Genomic DNA, 15,768 nt, shown 5'->3' on the forward strand with positions numbered 1-15,768 from the left:
TGGTGAAGGTGCCCCTGCCAGGTATGCTCCCCCAAAAAGAGAGGCAGCAAGGGTGCAGGGGGTCACTATTATCCACTGGTTCATTTCAAATTCCGTTTGAGGGCAACTAGTGTCTGCATTTCCTCTGTGCTTGACTATGCTGGGGGTAGTAGAGGCGTATATATCAAACATACTCATGAACATTTAGAATGGAATTCAATTTTAAGTTGGCCCTGCTTTTTCTGGAAGAACTGCAGGGTCCTCGGTTCCTAGCTGTTGTGTATGACCATTTGATGTACCATTTAGGTGATATTCTGAATCATGAAGAAATCAGGGAGCAGAAAGAGAGAGGGGTGTTGAAGGGGTAGTAAAGAGGGCAAGGGTCAGGCATACAAATTAGGTTCAAAAATATAACTAGCTGTAGTGTGATGACAGAGTTCTGTTATAAAGACGGCAGGTGCTCTCCCTGGGAACCAGGGATATGGACATGGGAGGAAGGGAGTGGACTTGGTCAGAGTCATGGGCAGAGCTATTCAAGATTCAGAAGGTGCACCATTCTATCCCAGCTTGTCCAGTGCCTCCTTCCAGCCCCTGCCTATCACCCCTGTGAGCTCTCAGAGGACCACCTCAGAAGCTGAGGGGGACCAGGAATTGGTAAGCTAGCAAGAGGTGGAGCCAAGGTTTGGGCACAGATCTCTGTGTCTGACTCTGCGTCCCAAGATCTTAACCCAACACTGCCCTCCTCTGGAACATTCCAAATGTATTAGTTCAGGTGGGGCCCATGGTGTAGTTATGATAAGGCTCCCCTAAGGATTCTAATATGCCCCCTGCTGAGTTTAAGTACATGAACGGACAATTAAAACTCACTGGACATATACAGTGAATCAGCAGCATGAAAGAGGGGAGCAAAGCTGAGCAAGGCAAGAAAATGCCCTCAGTGAATTAATTCAGGAAAGAGGGAGGAGCTTTTCTAAAAAGTCTGCTTTATTTCTCAGTGAGATTCAAGAGGGCAGTGCTTTAATATGTGAGTAGACTGCTATGAGGGAAGCCAATCAGAGAACTAGATCGGTCTTAGAAATTAAAAACATGACTGTGGAGTAAAAACTCAATAGAAGTCATACAAATAGCAGCATGGACACTCTTGAAAAGCCAATCAGTGCACAAGAAGATTAACTCACGCAAAACAAAAGGAAGGACTCAGACATGACGAGTAGAGTTGGAAGATCTACTCTCTCTCCATAAAGTGGAAACTCCAGGAGGAAATGGAGTGGAGGGAAGAGAGGCAATGCTAAAATTAACTACAGACGCAGAAGGTTTTCCTGAACCAATGAAAAACTTGAATGTTCAGATTAAAGGGCTCAGAGTCAGATTTCTGATTTCCAAGGGTGTCAGTAAAATACTACAAAAGGCAAAAAACTTAGACAAAAGAAAAAAAAAGTTACCTACTAAAGAAAGAGAAATCAGACTGGTAGCAACAATGTTTTCAGAGTTCTAAAGGAACTAAGACCCTAGAATTTTTAGATACCTAGTTGAACTTTCATTCACATGTGAAGTGTGGGGGGGGAGGCATTTTCAGGTATAGAAAAGCTTAGAAATTATACTACTTAATTATTCCTGAAAAAAAAGTTGTTTGAGGAACTACTCCAGAAAAACAAAGAAACGAAAACAAATAACTCAAAAAATAAGATGATGTGGAATACAAGAAACCATCTGTAGTGAGCAAAGAAACCAGTAAGAAAAGTTTAGTTAATTCTAAATAACTGTGAAATATGAGACTGTGTATTGACTTAGAAAGAAAATTTAATAATTTGTACTAAAATTCCAGGTTATTTATAGAGTAATATAATAAAAATACATTAAACAAAAATCTGTTAGAAATAAAGAATTTGAAAAATCATAATCATAGTGGGAGAACAGTAAACTGCTCTCAAAATGTAGTAAGTCATAGAGATAAAAGTAATAAAATAGAGGATACAAGCCACCAATTAAAAGCTTGATTTTACAGCCATATACACAACTTTGAGTCCATCAGAGAAGGTACATCTTTCCAAGTGCCCATGATTTCCAAAATTTGATCACGCATGAGCAAGACCACAAAAATCAGAGATGTTCCAATAACATTCTTTGAGTACAAAATGTACAGGGAACAATTATAGGATAACAAAAAAGAAACCCATAACTACTTAAAAATTAAAAGAAAAATCCCTAGTAAATTTGATTAAGAAAAAGAAGAGAACGGAAATATATGATGTTAAGAATAAAAGAGAGAGATATTCACAAGTTCGCAGCTTTAAAAGGCAACAGTTTGCTCTGCACAGCTTTGTGTCACTAAGTATGAAAAGAGAGATGAATACTTTCATAGGAAAATATAAGAAATTGAAAAGGTTATAAATGATCGATCTTTCTCCAAACAAAAGGTACTAGGCCCAGAATTTTTATGGATGGATTGTATCAAATCTTCAAGGAACAGAAAATTCCTACATATTGATTTTCCCAAGTATAGTATAAGTTGACCATCTTTCCAATTCAACCTTTGAGGAAAAAAAAGATTGGTGAAACTGTTAAAGACGCTATAAAACTATAGTAACTGCAGTGTAGACAAAAAGATGAATGGAACAGAATAGAGCCCAGGAATATGACTCAGCGGGAACTAAGCGAACAACAAAGTTGCCATTTCAAATTGAGTGATGAAATGGTGCATTTCTCAGTAAGTGACTTTCGGAAAACTGGCTATCTATTTGGAAAAAAAATAACATTAGATCCCTATCTCAAAGTACAAGTTAAGATAAATTCCCTGTGAATAATAAACTATGATCCCCCAGAAGCAACAACTCAAAATTACTGTAAGAAAACTTGGGAGAATATTTTATAGTCTTAGATGGCAGAAGGCTTTTTCTTAGCATAACAACGAAGGCCAGAAGTCCATAAAGGAAAACATCATTGATTTAACTATCTTAATTCTTAAAATTTCTGCATAAAGTCTGCTGAAGGGAAATGTGAAAATTTAAAATACATTCCCCTTTGATGCAGTAATTGCAGTCTTAGAATTTACTTTTAGACATACTCACACATTTATGTATCAGGATATTCATTTTGACACTATTTGTAGGAGAGAAAGCCTAGAGATAACCCAAATGTAGAAAAATAGTATGCTCAGTAGAAAAATTATAGTAAATTTCATACAATGGAATACTATGTAGCCATCAAAGAGAATTAGTTCTAAATATGGAAAGAATGCCCACAGTAAGTAAATAATGGAAACAAACCAATAAAAGACACAGTAATTCATTGTGTGTGGCATGATTCCATTTGTTTGGAATAATATGATTATAGGATTATATACGCTCATAAAACATATTTTAAAACATAATAGTGCTATACTTCTGGGGAGTGGTTGCTGGGTGAAATTTGGGTAAGAGAAGGAAGACTGAAGGGAAACGTTTACTATTTACTTCACACAGCATAGTTCGATTGTTCAAAAAATATCTATTTTAAATTACTATGGCACAATTTGCAGAGATGTGGATGGACCTAGAGATTGTCATACAGAGTGAAGGAAGTCACAAAGAGAAAATCAAATTATCGCTTATATGTGGAATTTAAAAAAATGGTACAGGTGAACTTATTTGTGAAGCAGAAATAGAGTCACAGATGTAGAGAACAAACTTACGGTTACCAAGGAGGGAAGGGGAAGTGGGAGGAATAGGGAGATTGGGACTGACATATAAACACTACTATGCATAAAACAGATAACTAATGAGAACCTAGTGTATAGCACAGGGAACTCTACTCAATGCTCTGCGGTGACCTAAACGGGAAGGAAATCTAAAAGAGTGGATCTATGTATATGTATAACTGATTCACTTTGCACAGCAGAAACTCACATAACATCGTAAAGCAGCTATACTCTAATAAAAATTAATTTTAAAAAGAAGAAAGAAAAAAAAGGTAAAAAAATTAAAGAAGCCAAAAACAGAATTTACTATGGCACAAGACACCACAAATAAAGCAAAAAGAAATGACAAGCTGGTGGAAGATATTTACAACATGACAAATGGTTAACAGCTTTAATATGTAATTAGCTGTTACAAATCATTAAGAAAAAGATGGCGGTAAATGACAATAGCAGCTAAGACTTACACAGCAATTACTGTGTGCAGGTTTTTACTTATTTAACAACCCCATGATATGTGTACTATTATTACCCCCATCTTATAGATGGTTAAGTTAACCTCTTAACAAAGAGGTTAAGTCACTTGCCCAAGTTTGTTAAAAATAACAAGTGATATAGAGCAGAGATTCAAATACAGGCAGCCTGACTCCAGAATCTATACTGCCTCTTAACAGACTGATGGGCATGGGATACAAAAAGACAATTCATTAGAGAGGGAAAAAAATGGCCAATAAGCCCCAGTGTTAAATCTCATAATAGCACCCTTTAAACTATCAGATTGCAAGGAATAATTACATTGGTAGTGAGTATAGGAGGAAAAAAACACCTCTCTGTCACATACCAGATAGGAAGGAAAAGTAGTATATTCTTTATGTATCAAAATTTATCATTTATCAATATTTATATTTTTTATAGTTATATATAAAATTTATACATTCTTTGGCTCTGCAATTCTATTTCCAGGAATTTATTGAGAAAATAGCTAGATAAAAGAACCAAGATATATATACAAGGATTTCCACTGTAGAGTGAAAATTTGGAATACACACACACACACATATCACCTATATATTTAATACATTATACATGTATATATAAATTGTATATATACCCACACATATACATAGAAACACTGATTATTTCTAGATTAAGAAAAAACCTGCACTTGTATTATTTGCTTCTTAAATACTTTGCACATATTACTTTTATAACCAGAAAATGATAATGGTAATTTTCATACATACACACATACATTAAAAGCTTCCAGAGTTGAGAGACCAATTTGTGCATGTGTGAGGCAGCTGCAAAGAGGGGCACAGACTTCCTGACCCTTGGATGCTAAGAGCAAAAGTGCTAGAGTTTTGTGATGCACAAAAGCAACCAGGAAATAACCTAGTTCCTTGAAATCTGAATGCCTTTGTGACAAGAAAGCAATAATATTTTGTAAGTATTTGAAGTATCCCCACCACCCCATCCTACCCTATCCTTCTCAGGAGGCCTGGGCCCACTAGGGAAGCCCTCAATCCTGCAGTACAGGTTCTAGATTCTGCACAGGTGGGTGGTGATGGCCACCTCCATGCCTGCCCTGAGTTCTGCAGTTGTCAGAGAGAGAGGTCTGCAGGAGCTGTATTGTTGCAGATTTGGGGCAACTGTGTGCTTTGGATTAGAATCTAATCTTGACCTATGGGCTCAAGATCAGAACTACATGGCTTTTAGCTTAAAGAAGAAATTTTATTTAAAATCTATTTTATAAAGAACAGAAACTACTTTAGTAAAAGCATTATTCTACTATTTTAGTAAAAAATCTCAGATGTGAAGGAAGCTTTCAAAATGGCAAAACCTGTTTTCAAGTTTAGAAAATATTCTGCTATCATATGAAAAGTTCTCTTTTTGTTTTAGTTCAGGGGTCTGCAAAATTTTCTGTAAAAAGCCAAATAAATATTTTAGGCTTTGCATACCTCAGGGTCTCTACTGCATCTACTCAACCCTGCCATCACAGCAGGAAAGCAAACAGACAGTACGTAAATAAACATTCACAGATGTATTTATTTACAAAAATAAGTGGTGGGCTGCCTCAGGCTGTCGTTTGCCGACCTCTCTTTTAGATTGTCACTTTTAGAAGTGGTCTATTGTATTATATCTTTTTTCTCCCACCATTTACGTTACTTAGGTTGAGAGGCTTCTGAAGTTATCGTCTGTGGAGCAGTATGTACAGTCTTTCTCCCAAGAAATGAGATGTGCCTAAATGCCAGTTCATTGTACTGGGCTCGGCCATTCTCAAATCTCAGCAAAGATACGGGGACATGCACCTCTCATAGCTGTTCTCCCTCCTTAGGGCAGCTACATGACTATAACAGCTGCCATTTCCCTCCTGCCATATTCCCAGCTCCCTCTAACACACACACACACACACACACACACACACACACACGGCTCAATATTGGACCCTATCGTTTAGTTTAAGGGAAAATGTATATAACTCTATGGTATGGAGATTTAAAAATGACTCAGAAGAGCTGTATATAAACAAGATGACAGAATGTGTATGTTTCTGTGACTAAGGACGTGGGTGCAAGTTCATGTCTGTATTTTGTTGACAAAACAGCACAGTGGGTTCATCCTACCTCTCTACAGAGACCCAAAGAGTTACTAGGAATTCCGACACTGCAATGCCTACTACACCAGAGACCACCTCTCAAAAGAAAGAAGTGGTTAAGCTAATGTTCTCCAACCTGATTCTTCCCATTTAAACAGTATAAACATTGGGAGAAAATTAGTTTGCTTAAAAAATAAGTAGTATGTGTGGAGAAGAATTAGGAATGAAAGAAAAAAAAAAAAGCTGTCAAGTACCCTGAGCCCTAATCTGGTAATCTGTTGATCCTGACGATGCTTGAGAATGCGAACAAGCAGAAAACGCATGAAGTTCACATTTCTTCTGCCACTATTAATTATGATTCAAACAATAAATACTTACTGAGAATCTACTAAATGCCAGGCATTGTGCTAAGTGTTTAGAAATCTAGACACTGTGTTATTTTCTTTTAAAAACTGCCTATTAATAGAATATAATGAATTTGAGTCATAGACACAGGTGTGAATTTTATACATGAGTCATCCAGGTACCCTAATATTTTAGTAGGTGAACAGCACTCATGAAGGTTCTGATCTGAGCTAACAAACCCTTTTTTTACAATGAGTAGGCTTCTAGCTAATGAATTTGCTAGTAGTCTCTTTCTTTCCCAGATATGACATATACTATATGTTTAAGAGCACATACTTAGAAGATGGTTTAGTAACATTAATCTGTCCATTAGGAAGAAGTCCTAAGAACTGTTGAACTCATTCTACAATCCCTTATGAGCACAGCCTCCAAATGAAGGCTCTGGCTCTGATTCAACATGGCAGAGAAATGCTGCTGCCTGGAGGAGCCTATGAGCAAACCCCTGAGAGCTGAGCTACTTACAGTGAAAGGGTGGTAGGGGGGACCGGGGGGAGCTCCTCGGGGCCCTGCTGGCGGAGGCAGCATGGACAGTCCTGTTGAAAAGATGCCAAGTGCGCTGAGGTTCAACCCCGGGATCAGATTGGCTTGTTGCTGGGAATAAAAATGGAGAAAAAGTTGAGGGGAGGAGACCTGAGAGGTCCAGCTTGCCTGGGTCAACCTCCATCTCTTGCCTGGATGGCACCAGGGTCTCCTAATCAATCAGCTCCGCCCAGGCCCCGTGGACCTCTTCCTCACCGTGTTGCAGGGGTGAGCTCTCCAAACCTCAACCTGACTGTGGCTTCCCTTCAAAGGTTCTCTGCTGCCTTGAGAGTGTCTACACATCTTAACACAGCAAGCAAGGCTCTTCCTGGGGACCCAGGCCACCTCACCAGCATCTCTCCTGCTAACCCTTTACCTCCACTCTGCCCGGTCATCCTCCTCTCTCTCCTCTGGACCCCCCCACACACTGTCTACCTTGCAAGAAATGTGCTTCTCTCCCTCCTCACCTGGCTACATCCTACTCGTCATGTGGGTTTCACCTGAGCTTAGGTGTCCCCTCTTCGAGGAAGCCTTCTCTCACCCCAAAGGCCTCAGCTCAAGGTGCTCTCCTCACACGCCCACGTTTCCTTACAACAGCAGGCATCACATGGTATCTGAATGGCCTGTGTAGCTGCCTCTCCCCTTTTTAGACCACAATTTCCTTATAGACAGAGACTGTCCTATTTAGTGCTGTGAGCTCAGTGCCTGGTACATAGTAAGTACTCAATAAATATTTGCTGAATGAATATGTTTAAAACATATTAGATTAATAGTTTTTCCTAACTCTACCCAGGGAAAGATCAGACCCTTCACGAAGATACCACTTATGTAAACTCCACTATCCATATTCAGAATGGTTCACAACCGTGGCTTCTTTACCATTTAGTTGCCAGCTTCACGATCATCTCACTTGCTAATTTCACATTTAAATATGGGGATGCTCACACAGCCTGCCCCTTCAGAGGCAGAAGAATGATGCAGGGCCCACCCTGGCCTGTATCCAACCTGTCCCACCACTGCCCCCTGAACGCTAAGCAAATCTCTAACATTTTCTCCTTTCTTATCTGTGGCTCTAGGGTCACCCAGTAAGTTGTCTTCTTTTAGAATGTCTGGAATAGGAGAGCTAGGATCCTTAACCTTGATCCCATTCATGTATAAGATCTAGTAGTTTTGTTATTCACCTATCAATGCATGACTTTAGCACAGACATGAATGAACCTAAGTGATATATATGCTCAGGGGAAGATGTTTGGAGCACCCAGACCCTTTGCAGCATTTCCAGGTGTTCACGGAAAGAGCTGTTTATCATAAGATATCAAGATCCCCAAAGAAGAAAATGAGATCAGTGGATGATACTTTCACAGACAAATACACACAAACAGGGGAGAAGTCTTCTCCTCGTTGTCCCTCGTAATTATGATGTGACAAGGGCTACTAAGGGGGGATTTGGGGTGAGGTGGGAGAGAGAGTACTGACCTGAGTAAGAAGGTCCTGTGGAAAGTGCTGCAGTGAGGAAACTGGGGCTGCGTTTAACCTACCTAGTCCTTCGTCAACATTTATTCTTCTGTGAAATGTTATATACAAAGTCTGGGATTTTCTTCAAAGTCATCCAAGGTGGGTGGGGATATGGATAAAGGTTCAGATGAAACAAAACAGGCCATGAGTTGGTAACTGTTGAAGTTGGATTATGGGCATATGAGAGCTTATCATAGTATCCTTTCCTGTTTTGTATATGTTAAAAAAATCACTATCATAAAAAATGAAAAAATTTACTCCTCTGAGCTGAGTTTGTGCTTTGATTGACAGACAAATATTTTTAAGATTTCTGAATGAACTTTAGAATGGTGTCTCCCCATTAAAAAGTTGGAACTAGCAGTAATAACAGGAAGAACAAACCCAAATCAGTCCGCTAGAAGTATTAGAGCTGAGGTGGATGACAACATTTACTGGGCAATACATCAGGAACTTCCTTGGTGGCGCAGTGGTTAAGAATCCGCCTGCCAATGCAGGGGACACGGCTTTGATCCCTGGTCCGGGAAGATCTCACATGCCATGGAGCAACTAAGCCCGTGCACCACAACTAATGAGCCCGCGCTCTACAGCCTGTGAGCCACAACTACTGAGCCCGCGTGCTGCAACTACGGAAGCCCGTGCACCCTAGGGCCTGCGTGCCGCAACTACTGAGCCCATGTGCCACGACTACTAAAGCCTGCGTGCCTAGAGCCCGTGCTCCACAACAAGAGAAGCCACCACAATGAGAAGCCCACGCACCACAACGAAGAGCAGACCCCGCTCGCCACAACTAGAGAAAGCCCGCACGCAGCAACGAAGACCCAATGCAGCCAAAAATAAATTAATTAATTAAAAAAATAAAAGAACAGATCAGTGAGAGATGAAAATCAGAAGTTATTTTTCAAGTATGTATTTTTAAAATTGGAAAATAAGGGGAAAAATCCCACTTTTCTAACATACCAGCTATTTTGATTTTTATATATAGCCTTCCAGGCATTTTGACCCATATTATTTTACATAATTATAACCCTAGTTATATATACTTTTATATATTCTTTTCTTAATTAACAATACATCATAAGCAATTCCTCATTTTAAAATCTTCCAAGTTGTGATTTTGTTGACTTCACACTATTTTGTCCAGTGCACTTATCATAATTTACTAGTTCGTTTCCTGATTATTCTAATGCCCTTGCCCCAAAAAGACATGAATAACTCTGCATACCTATTCTAAAGTGCTTCTTCACTTTCTGAATGGCAATTATGCTTAGAGAGGCTTGGGTCCTGCCTGAAAATACATGTGAAAACCAGTGGAGAAGAAAGCAGTAGGCACTTACATTAACAGCCAGCATATCATTTTCAAAGGCCTCACGCAGCTTCTTCATAATCTCTATTTCAGCATTGGCACAGGCCTCAACTGTGCCCTTCACAGTGATGGTTCTTTCAGGGTTGTATATGCTCAAATCCTGCAAGCTGGCCACCAGGAAAAAGAGAGAAATTTCCTTTTTTCAAAAGGAAAAATAAAATCCCAGAAGGCTCACAAACAAGTCTTGGTGGAGGAGACAGGGAGAAGACACCACACGCTGTGGCACAGAATATCTGCCATCTTATCTCAAATCTTTGTAGTGACTTAGATCAAATCCACAGTAGAAAATGTTTGACTGGTAACTATTTATGTATTTGTTTTGATGGTGTTGAATATAATCATATCACTTATGATTACATTCCCACTTTAAAGCAGATGAATGAGTTGGATATATCAAAATGCTCAAATTCTCCATTATTGGGCACAATTAATCTGAACAAGAGGCTTACGATGAGATTGTTATCTTGGTCCCTGTCTCGTGTTCAATTTTCTTCAAATTTCTGCCTTCTTTTCCAATCAGTCTTCCAACCAAGCCATTGTGGGCCAAGATCTTCAGAGGAATCTCTTCAGCTCTAAAAGACACAAGCCACATTTTAACATTTAAGGTGAACACAACGGTTGCCTCCCAAGAGCTACTGCCCTCCTTTTTTCTTACAAATAGAAGCCATTTTCGTTCAGGTACCAAGTGGCCATGGGCTTTATGAGATGCTGGGTCCTTCACTAACTCTGGTGCGTGAATTCTGATTAACACACGCCAAATAATGGTAATTATACTCCCTTGTTGTGACTGGTTGGAAATGGGTCCATGAGAGAGATCTGGCCAACTTGGTATGAGAATTAAGTCTGCTGGGTGATTTCAGGAAGGTTTTCCTTGCTCTTAAAAAAGGCACAATGGATAATGACATCAGTCAGATGGTAGACTAGGAAGCTACAGGCCCTCCTACTCCCACTGAAACACCAAGTTGACAACAAAAGATAGGCTAGACTATCTCTCTAAGAACTCTAGAGATCAGGTGAGAAGCTACAGCACCCAGGCTTTTATAAAACCAAAAAGAGATTCAAGTAAAAGGGGTAGGAAATTTTGTGGCATTTGGCATGCCTTTCATGCTTCTTCCCCTACACAGTATAGCAAGGGGAAACTGGGAGGAAATCCTCCATACCAGGGATCCTCCCCTGGGACAGAAACAAAAGACTGGACCATGATTCCCACGTTCTGGCTTGCCTGGGAGCTGCCTGAGTGATTGGTTTCTGTCTCGCCTGACTTAGAGTTGACAAGCCTGGTGCCAGAGTCTGGAAGCTGCTGAAAACAGAGGTGAACTGTTAGAGCTGCAGTTCCATAGTCAGAAGCCAGAGGGTGAAAGAGATCAGAAATGGTTTGAGAGGTCCTAGAACCTCCAGCCAGACTGATTAGTGATGATCTTCTCCTGAACAAAGCCAGTATGCAAAGACTGTGAGAGGTGTTTTTTTTCAAATGCTCAAATCGCAGCAAAAAATTATAAGGCATATAAAGAAATGGAAACATGGCCTAATGAAAGGATCAAAATAAAACTCCAGAAACTGACCCTAAAGAAATGCAGATTTATGAGCTACCTGACAAAGACTTTAAAATAGTGAACATAAAGATACTCAATAACCTAAAAGAGAACACAGACAACTAAATGAAATCAGGACAATGATGCATGAATGAAGTGAGAATATCAACAAAGAAAAAGAAACTATTAAAAAACAACCTAACAGAAATAACAGAACTGAAAAATACAATAACTGAACTGAAATATTCATTAAAAGGGTTCAACAGCACACATGATCAGGCAGAAGACAGAATCAGCAAACTTGAAGATCAGTCATGTGAAATCATCAAATGAGAGGAGAAAAAAGAAAAGAGAATTTTTAAAAAGTGGAGAAAGGGACTTCCCTGGTGGCACAGTGGTTAAGAATCCACCTGCCAATGCAGGGGACACAGGTTCGATCCCTGGTCCGGGAAGATCCCACATGCTGCAGAGCAACTAAGCCTGTGCACCACAACTACTGAGCCTGCGCTCTAGCGCCTATGTGCCACAACTACTGAAGCCCATGCGCCCTAGAGCCCGCACGCCGCAACTACTGAAGCCCGCGTGCCTAGAGTCCGTGCTCCACAACAAGAGAAGCCCGTGCACCGCAACAAAGAATAGCCCCTGCTCACCGCAACTAGAGAAAGCCCACGTGCTGTAAGGAAGACCCAACGCAGCCCAAAAAAAAAAAAAAAAAAAGTGGAGAAAGGCTAAGGGACTTATGGAACATTATCAAGTGGATCAAAATACATGTCATTGGAATCCCAGAAGGAGAAGAGAGAGATGGTGCAGAGAGCTTATTCAAAGAAAACAGACAGAAAACCGTCTAAATCTGAGACAACAAATGGACATACTGATTCAAGAAGCTCCAAGAACATCCAACTGGGATAAACCAAAAGAGAATTCCATTGAGATACATTATAACCCAAGTGTCTAAAGTCAAAGAGAAAATCTTGAAAGCAGCAAAAGAAAAGTGAGTAGTAACATATGAGGAAGTCTCCATAAGATTATGGATGGATTTCTCAGCAGAAATTTTGCAGGCCAGAAATGAATGGGATGACATATTCAAAGCACTGAAAGAAAAAACTATCAGGCTTCCCTGGTGGCGCAGTGGTTGAGAGTCCGCCTGCCGATGCAGGGGACGCGGGTTCGTGCCCCGGTCCGGGAAGATCCCACATGCCGCGGAGCGGCTGGGTCCGTGAGCCATGGCCGCTGAGCCTGCGCATCCGGAGCCTGTGCTCCGCGACGGGAGAGGCCACAACAGTGAGAGACCTGCGTACCGCAAAAAAACAAACAAACAAACAAAAGAACTATCAACCAAGAATACTGCATCTAGCAAACTGTCTTTGAAAATGATGGGGAAATTAATACTTTTCCAGATAAACAAAAGCTAAAGGAGTTCATTACTATCAGATCAGCTCTACGAGAAATGCTAAAGGGAGTCCTTTAAGTTGAAATGAAAAGATGGTTCAACATATGAAAATTAATCAATATAATATACCACATTAACTGAATGAAGGACAAAACCCACATGATCATTTCAATTGATACAGAAAAAGCATTTGATGAAATTTAACAACTTTCCATGATTAATAACACCCAACAATTTAGGAACAGAAGGAAACTACCTCAACATAATAAAGGCCACTTGTGAAAAGCCCACAGTGAACATCATATTTAATGGTGAAAAACTGAAAGGTTTTCCCCTAAGATCAGGAACAAAACAAAGATGCCCTCAGTATTTCTATGTAACATACTATTAGAAGTCCTATCCAGAGCAAGTAGCTAAGGAAAAAAAATAAAAGACATCTAAGTTGGAGAGGAAGAGGTAACATTATCTCTGTTCACAGATGATATGATCTTATATGTAGAAAACAAAGATTCCACAAGAAAACTGTTAGAACTAATAAACTAATTCAGCAACACTGTAGGATATAAAATCAACACACAAAGAACAGTTGTGTTTCTATACACTAACAATGAACAATATGAAAAGGAAATTAAGAAAATAATTCCATTTATAATAGCATCATAAAGAATAAAGTATTGAGGAATAAGCCTAATTAAAGAAGTAAAAGACTTACACATTGAAAACTATAAAACAACACTGAAAGAAATTAAAGACAGAAATCAATGGAAAGACATCCCGGATGCCTGGACTGGAAGACCTAAAGTTGTTTAGATGTCCACACCACCCAAAACAATCTACAGATTTGATGTAATCCCTATCAAAATTCCAATGGCAACTTTTGCAGAAACAGAAAAGCTCATTGTAAAAATTCATATGGAGGGGCTTCCCTGGTGGTGCAGTGGTTAAGAATCCACCTGCTAATGCAGGGGACACAGGTTTGAGGCCTGGTCTGGGAAGATCCCACATGCCATGGAGCGACTAAGCCCGTGTACCACAACTACGGAGCCCACGTGCCACAACTAGTGAAGCCCACGTGCCTAGAGCCTGTGCTCTGTAACAAAAGAAGCCACTGCAATGAGAAGCCTGCGCTCCGCGACGAAGAGTAGCCCCCGCTCACTGCAACTAGAGAAAGCCCACACATAGCAACAAAGACCCAATGCAGCCAAAAATGAATAAACAAAGTAAATAAATTTATTTTAAAAAAATTCATATGGAATCTCAAGGGACCCTGAATAATCAAAACAAGTTTGAAAAAGAACTCACATTTCCTGATTTCAAAATATATTGTATAGCTATGGTAATCAAAACAGTATGGTACTGGTATCAAGACAGAAAAATAAACCAAGAGGAAAGAATAGAGATCCCAGAAATAAATCCTTGCATATATGGTCAAATGATCTTCGACAAAGGTGCCAAGGCTACATCATGGGAAAAGGACAGTGTCTTTGAAAATTATCTTAGGAAAACTTGCAAAAGAATGCAGCTGGGGGCTTCCCTGGTGGCGCAGTGGTTGAGAATCCGCCTGCCGATGCAGGGGACACGGCTTCGTGCCCCGGTCTGGGAAGATCCCACGTGCCGTGGAGTGGCTAGGCCCGTGAGCCATGGCTGCTGAGCCTGAGCGTCCGGATCCTGTGCTCCGCAATGGGAGAGGTCACAATGGTGAGAGGCCCACGTACCCCCCCCCAAAAAAAAGAATGCAGCCAGACCCTTATTTCATATACAAAAATTAACTCAAAAGAGATTAAAGACCTAAATGTAAAACCTGAAAGTACAATTTTCCTAGAAGAAAACAAAGGAGCAAAGCTTCACGATAGTGAACTTGGCTACTGTTTTTTGGATATGACACTAAAGCACAGTTGACAAAAGCAAAATTAACAAATGGGACTACACCAAACCTAAAAACTTTTGTGCATCAAAGGACACACTTAACAAAATGAAAAGACAACCTATGAAATGGAAGTAAGTATCTGCAAGTCATATACCTGATAAGGATGTGAAGAAATTTGAACTCTTGTGAAAGGCTGGTGGGATTGTAAAATGGTACAACTGCTATGGAAAACAGGTTCCTCAAAAAATTGGAAATAGAACTACTGTATGATCCAGCAATCTCACTTCTCGGTATATATCCAAAAGAATTGAAAGCAGGGTCTCAAAGAGATATTTCAAAACAGCACTATTCATATAGCCAAGAGGTAGAAGCAACCTGAATCTCCATCAATGGATAAATGAATGAACAAAATGTGGTATACACACACAATGGAATATTATCCAGCCTTAAAAAAGGAAATCCTACAACATGAATTCGTTTTGACGTCATTATGTTAAGTGAAATAAGCCAGTCACAAAAAGACAAATACTGTATGATTTCACTTATCTGAGTTCTCTAAAATAGTCAAATTCGCAGAACCAGAAAATAGAATGGTAGCTACCAGAGGCTGGAGGGAGAGGGAAAAGGGGAGTTGTTGTTTAACAGGCAGAGTTTCAGTTTTGTAAGATGATAAAGTTCTGGAGATCTGTTTCACAATAATGTGAATACACTTAACACTACTGAACTGTACCCTTAAAAATGGTTAAGACGATAAATTTTATGATAGGTGTTTTTTGTTTGTTTTTTTTACAATTAAAAAAAGTTCAAAAAAAAAGGGCGGGGGGGACAAGGAGAGGATGCCTTCTCTTTCAACTTTTAAATAGTTTTCTGTGGGGATCCAAGGTCTGAAATCACTTCAGTCATCTTGTCATCATCAGGGGAGTATCAGA

The 15,768-nt window shown here is 39.8% G+C and overlaps 1 protein-coding gene across 3 annotated transcripts in view; it reads right to left on the reverse strand.

Annotated features, from left to right (window-relative positions):
* The window catches only part of IGF2BP2 (insulin like growth factor 2 mRNA binding protein 2), a 157,376-nt gene that overhangs the window by 14,646 nt on the left and 126,962 nt on the right, over nucleotides 1-15,768 (reverse strand). For 2 of the 3 annotated variants that reach the window (XM_065875967.1, XM_065875966.1), the window contains exons 8-10: nucleotides 10,500-10,622; nucleotides 10,022-10,157; nucleotides 7,116-7,244 (exon numbers count right to left, since the gene is read on the reverse strand). In XM_065875967.1, coding sequence (XP_065732039.1) covers nucleotides 7,116-7,244; nucleotides 10,022-10,157; nucleotides 10,500-10,622 — 388 coding nt within the window. The remainder of the gene's footprint in view (nucleotides 1-7,115; nucleotides 7,245-10,021; nucleotides 10,158-10,499; nucleotides 10,623-15,768) is intronic. The other variant, XM_065875968.1, reaches the window with a different exon arrangement.

The sequence above is a fragment of the Phocoena phocoena genome, chromosome 4 (genome assembly GCF_963924675.1).
Source record: "Phocoena phocoena chromosome 4, mPhoPho1.1, whole genome shotgun sequence".
NCBI lineage: Eukaryota > Metazoa > Chordata > Mammalia > Artiodactyla > Phocoenidae > Phocoena > Phocoena phocoena.